Here is a 6,716-nt window from a genome sequence, read left to right as displayed (position 1 = left end):
CTTGATGTAAATCATTTAGCTCGACATAGATGCTTAAAGAAACTCATCTTGGGGCGCTTTACACTTTGATAGATTTCTTGGTTAGGAGAAATCTGAGATACTTATGTAAATCGCATTGAAGTAGGCTAACCCGTTCTTACCCAGAGGCAGTGCTGCTGATTGAGCACAGAGGGGCCCTATTCAGAGCTGTGGGCGTCATTCACACCTGAACTCAGCAGACATCACAGCTCATAAGTTCTATCTCATTACCTTGCCATTCAAAACATCATCTCTGCTCAGAGGCCTCCAGCCATTCACCTGAGGCTTCACTCAAGAATCCTGCCGTGTGTCCTGAAAGTCATGGATAATAAAGATGCTGTCACATACCCCTTGATCTCAGACTGCAATTTTTTTTTCTTTTTAGCTGCACCTACCTGGGCTGTGAGCTATGGGTCCATCACACAATATGTCTGACAGATAAATTGTGGTAATTGTGTACATACATTTAGCCTTATATTTACTAAATAATTTCATTTTAGACATGAATCTGGTTTAATGTGACATCAGAAGATGATTTAAAATAATACAACACAAATATAAATATAAAATTATAAAATAATAAAATCATTTCAGATGCACCAAAGTCTAATTGAATATTAAGAAAGAAAGGCATTTGATTATTTTTTCAGCCAGGGGGTTTCTAAGCTTGCTTGTTTCAATAGCTTACAAGAAGAAGGTTTATTACATACAAAAAGAAACAAAATTATGTATTTTATGCTACAAGTTGCTGAACATGACCCAAATGTGCATTTGAAGAGGAAGTATGCACACTATTAATAGATCTAATGGACATGGTGTTTACAGTATTCAAGAGTGACTGACAGGAGAAGCAGAGGGGAGGCTTGAAGTGACAGGGTGATGTTTCTGTAGCAGTTTACTAGCCCTGTGTTTGGCTCTGGGGCTCCAGTATGATCTTGCTGGAATCCCGAAGGCAGGAGAAAGCAGCACGATGGATTTTTATCACATTGATGTAGTTGTACTCTAAATGGACGGTTGACAGGGGAGAATCCTCAGTCCTTTTAACCTTACAGATTGATTTCACTGGGACAGAGCTGAAAACACAAAGCCATACATATTACTCACTATCACACGTTTCATTGTAGGGATGTACATATTTTCATAATAATTCCTTTTGTAATGTTTTCAATAAAAGTACCTAAGGATCACTTTTATTTAAATTCAGAAAAATCTAAAAAGCATATGTGTGCAATAAAAAAAGTATCTCATTTGGGTGAGATACTTGGCTTTTAAAAAAAAAAATTAAATGATAAAATAATGTTGCTCCTCAAGTATCCTTGTTTTATAAATGTTGATATATTTATAAATCAAGACAAAAATGCTAACTAAGAAAATGACTGCAGTGTAGTTATTGATAGATTCCGAAGTGTTTCTAGACCTTACTAATTCAAGAGCAGTTTAGAGAGTAGAGATATGCATCCTTGTAATTACTGGCAGACCCTAAAGCAAGCACACAAATATTTTAATTAGTACAGTTCATGTAGTTCACTCTTGAGCTTGGAGCTCTCACTACATCAGCTGCCATACTGGTTGCACTATAGTCTGCGGGTACAGACAAGCTTACGCCTTTACGCTTTTGAAATGCAAACTAACAGAAAAGAAAGAGTGAAATTAGTAAGTAATAAATGAGAGAGAATGTTTAAAAGAAGATCAAAGAAAATTATCTGAACTGAGTCTGAGCAGGAGGGAAAAAAATCTAAAGGGAATGAGGATTTCAAATGGAGGTTGCATTCATGGGCATGTAGAAGCTTAACACTACAGATCTACGGTATTCCAAAACCTAGTGACTAACTAGACAGTATTTTAAGGCATTCATATTTAAATTTCATAGTATGTCTTTTTTGAGAATTATGGAATTCTAGAATGCACAGCAATGAACACTGTAAAAATGTTCTTACAAAAATATTGTATATTATTCAATATTGCACTTTGATGTTGAAACACTGATTGAGCAATTACATGAGGCGTGAGATGTTCAGTCATATTTATTCGCGTTAAAACTGGTAGTACAGAGGAAGGAATGATCGCGTTCCCTCGCTCTCCGCCCTGCCATTTACACTGCACAAGTCTGTGGCGCGTTACGGCTCGACACGGAACCAGAGCTGATCACGGCCGCTCTAGTCAATGCTTGTGTTGGGTTTATACCAGCACGTTTCTGAACAGTCCCAGAAGCGGCTCTCCAAGGTGTTTATACAGCGATCTGTCATGCCACATCAAAGACTGTCAAAACGCCATTTATTATTTGAATTTCCTGGAAGAAGAAGAAAAAAAAATAAATAAAAAACTGTATTCGTTCGGTACACATGCGTACCGAACCGAAAGACCCGTACCGAAACGGTTCGGTACGAATGTGTGTACCGTTACACCCCTATTGCATAGTATACACTACCTTTCAAAAGTTTGGGGTCAGTAAGATTTTTGTCTGTTATGCACACCAAGGCAGTAATATTTTAAATATTATTACAAATTAAAATAACTGTTTTCTATGTGAATATACCTTTAAAGTATAATTTATTCCTGTGCTGGCAAAGCAAAATTTTCAGCAGCCATTACTTCAGTCTTCAGTGTCACATGATCCTTCAGAAATAATTTTATTATGCTAATTTGATGCTTGAGAAACATTTTTTATTATTTTCAATGTTATAAACAGTTGTGCTGCTTAACACTTTTGTGGAAACCATGATATGTTTTATTCAGTTTTCTTGTCTTTATTGGCACTTTTGATCAATGTAATGTGCCTTTGCTAAATAAAAGTGTAAATTTTCTTTAAAGAAAAAACATCTACTGACTCCAAAGTTTGGAATGATAGTGTGTATATATAAATGAACTATTATACACAATATTTGTATGTACTATACTATGTTTTTTAACCCCTTTAGAAGCAAAGATCGCTGACGGCCCCAGATTATGTTGTACAACATCACACTCTCAGTTGATCTGGACAAACTGTGTATCATTAGACAGATTTAAGACTCCAGCTTTGATGTCTGACCACTGTGTTAAAGGGGTCATATGATGCGATTTCAAGTTTTCCTTTCTCTTTGGAGTGTTACAAGCTCTTGGTGCATAAAGAAGATCTGTAAAGTTGCAAAGACTAAAGTCTCAAATCCAAAGAGATATTCTTTATAAAAGCTAAGAGTCAACCACGCCTACCTAAAATGGCTCGTTCTAACACGCCCCCACATGTCTACGTCACGATGTGGAAATATTAGCATAATGCCGCCCAAATGTGCACGCAAAGAAAGAAGGCGTGGTTTCAGGAACAGCAGTAGTGTTGATGCAGCCATGTCAGGAAGACGCTGTGTGTTTCAGTGCGAAAGCAAAAGCACTTTATTTGGCCTTCTGGAAGTAGATGCAATTAGGAATCATTGGTTAAGATTTATTTACAACAGAACAGCACAACCCAGATGTTCGAATTTGTGCAACGCATTTTATGGTCGACAGTTTTTTGAACCTAGAAGAGTACAAGGCTGGCTGTCACAAAGGCTATTTAAAAAAAAAAAAAAGGGTCAATTCCGACTTTGCTATGACAATCTGGCGCTTCTGAATCAGCGACTGTAAGTATGTTTTGTTATTAGTTTAAGTATTTGCTATTGACTGTTCAAATGCAGAGTTTTGCGCAGCGCAGAGTAACGCGTTGTGTGTGTGTGTGTGAGGGGAACAGGGTCACATCACAGGAGAGTGAACTGCCTGTCAGAAATCATAGCACGTCAGCTGTCTTAACCACGGCTTGTGTACTGCATCATCACTGTGTCTGTCACGCGACTCTGTTGCCCTTTCGGGCTTGAACTGATGGTAAAACTAACGACATTATTAACTGTCTTGAAACTGTCTTATTTACTTTGAAAGCTGAAGCGATTATGGTAAGGGGCGTTACATTTCCGAAGCGTGCTTGTGGTGTTCGGCCAATCACAATGCACTGGGTCAGCTGGCCAATCAGAGCAGACTGCGCTTGTCAAAGGAGGGGGCTTTGTTGAAAACTACGTGTTTGAGAGAGGCGGGGCATAGAGGACCTACAATAATGTACAGTATTTGAAAAATAATGTTTTTTGAACATTAAAGCATGTCAACATATTCTGTTACACCAAATACACAAAATGATCTTTAAAATAGCATCATATGACCCCTTTAAGGAACAGAACTTAAGTGTACATACCTTATACGGTTGTGGTCTAGACGCAGTAGCCTGAGGTTCTTGAAGTAGCGCATATTGTGTGGCACCCTTTGAAACCTGTTGTTGTCCAAGTGTAACTCCTCCAGTGTTTGATAAACACCACGAAATGACTTGCCCAGCACGCCATGCTCTTCTAACAGGTTGTGGGAGAGGTGTAGGGACTGTAAGCCTGGGCGGAGGTGACTCAATGAGTATGGAGGAATGGAGTGAATGTGATTGTGCTGCAGGGAGAGTTGGCGCAAGGCCCTGGGCAGATCTGAGGGCACCACTGCCATCTGGTTATGGGACAGGTCAAGAGTTTCCAGCTTCCTGAGAAAACAGACAGACAGAGGTGTGGTGTTACCTCATGGAGTGTATTAGCGGTGGGCAATATGACCAAACTCTTATATCACAATACGAGGAAGTAATTTTATTTCACGATAACAATATATAACAACATAATTATTTTTGCTGGAAATAAGGTTATTACAATACCAAAATGTCAGATTTCTGTGAAATTTCATAATACTAAAACTGTGCTAACTAATGTTAGTCTTTTGTGAATTAATGCACTTTTAACAACTTTATAATTCAGAATGTTAAGCAGTTTAGCAACAGTTTAGTTTGTAAACAGATTAGTGTTTTGAACAAATCTTTTAAGTGAAGGAATTATACTCATTCACTTCAATACACTAACATTTCTCATTAACGGAAGCCTGTGAGCTCGATTTTTAGTTCTCAGTAACTTTGTGCTCTTTAAAAAAATAATTGAATGATTCAAGGGCTCACTCATAACACATAAATGCTGCTAACTTTACATATTTTCGCCACCTACTGCCAGGAATATGTCATCTGAAGAGATGGTCAACCAATCTGTGACTATATCAGTTGATAAATCTGAACAAATCTTTTTGGTCAAAGGATTTAAAAAGGTCAAGACTTTGGGATGAATCAAAATCCCCACCACTAGTAGGTAGCATGAAAGTTGTAGGCTTTCTTGTTCAAGCAGCTTCATCAGAAAGACTGTTTGCTGGTCTACCAGACACACTTGCTTGTCTAAGCATGTCTTTACAACTTGTATTTATGTAAACCATGTTAGAATATTTTTGATGGTTAGTGTACATTGGTTGCATCATATGTAGTGGCTTTCTTTCAAGTGCTGGGGGAGCTTGTGAAGTTTTCTGCAGTGTTTGCACGGAGAAAGGGCCCCATGGCAGGTCATTAACCCAGCACAAGGCAGCTAGAGCCAAAAAAGCTTGTGTGTCGACTTCAGTTAAGTGTATTTGTGTGTGTGTGTGTGTGTGTGTGTGTGTGTGTGTGTGTTCTGTGAAGGCACAAGTTGGGTTTGGAGGTGGAAGATTTTGAGCGAGTGAGAGAATGTCCTAAAAGTCATGGTAGTGTATGAAAGGATTTTGTGTTTTTCAAGAGGGGTCTTGAGGAGGCAGCTGGTGTAAGTTTACAATGTTCATCTCAGCAGGAGTCAGGAGCACATTTCCTCTGCCTCCATAACACTGATGGCTGCCCAGTCCACCAGTGCGCTGAGGAGGAATAAGGGTCTCATATGGCAATGACTGTTATTATTACATCAAAAGCTACAGTGACCTCCATGTGGATTTCATTCACCCAACAAGCTCTGATACTGACCTTGAGATGAGAGATGGGACTTCAGATGTTGCAGACTGAATATCAATCAGAATATCTAGCAGTGAATATAGCTGACAGCGTTTCAGAGAGGAGCCCTGAGCTATCTAGTTATGTCTAGTTCTAGTTTTAAGTTAAATAAAGCAATTGTCGGTATCACCTCAATGTATATTTTAGAAAGCGTTTGAATACTAAGAAAAACTGCTTTGAACAATGTTTCAGATTTATTGTTTATTTATCACAGATTCTCTTGCAGAAGCATTTTTGAGACTAAGAAAAACTGCTTTGAACAATGTTTCAGATTTATTGTTTATTTATCACAGATTTTTGCATTGTTCAAACTAGTTTGAGACAAGTGCATTTTGAATGAACCCCCCCAAACATAATTTATAAAGTTGCATAATTAATTTAGGCAAAAGTGTTTGTCTAAAACGCTGTGTCAGACATTTGGAAAATCTAAAAATTTGATCTGTCTTGCCTAGGGCACAAAGTGGGTCAAGACTGCCACTGGTGAACCTTAAAAAACAAATAATGTAGGTGCATGTCGTTCTTGCTTTTTGGAAATAAGTGTTAATGCTAATAAATAGAGGGAATTTTTCCCTCTCTTTAGGAGATTTTCATCAACAGTTGGGTTGTTAAATAAATCCATAAATGTTTTATTATGCATGTGCGCAATGGACCACTGTCACAAGTGAGCCAACACAACAATTTACAGCCAAAAAGACACATATACTCACACTTACATACACAGAGAATATATATATATATATATATATATATATATATATATATATATTGTATTGTTTTACATATTATATATATATATATTATAATATATATATACGGTACTGTGTATATATATATA

General features: G+C 37.6%; 1 protein-coding gene across 1 annotated transcript in view; it reads right to left on the bottom strand.

Moving 5' to 3' along the window:
* Positions 1–623: 623 nt before the first annotated feature.
* LOC107671966 (extracellular matrix protein 2-like) overlaps positions 624–6,716 on the bottom strand; it is a 19,691-nt gene continuing 13,598 nt past the window's right edge. The window contains exons 8-9 of the mRNA XM_016464983.1: positions 4,214–4,540; positions 624–1,091 (exon numbers count right to left, since the gene is read on the bottom strand). Coding sequence (XP_016320469.1) covers positions 917–1,091; positions 4,214–4,540 — 502 coding nt within the window. The 3' untranslated portion in view covers positions 624–916. The remainder of the gene's footprint in view (positions 1,092–4,213; positions 4,541–6,716) is intronic.

The sequence above is a fragment of the Sinocyclocheilus anshuiensis genome, unplaced genomic scaffold, assembly GCF_001515605.1.
Source record: "Sinocyclocheilus anshuiensis isolate Anshui unplaced genomic scaffold, SAMN03320099.WGS_v1.1 scaffold1053, whole genome shotgun sequence".
NCBI classification, from domain to species: domain Eukaryota; kingdom Metazoa; phylum Chordata; class Actinopteri; order Cypriniformes; family Cyprinidae; genus Sinocyclocheilus; species Sinocyclocheilus anshuiensis.
Note: the sequence above shows the minus strand (reverse complement) of the source record. Positions and strands in the feature narration are given on the sequence as shown.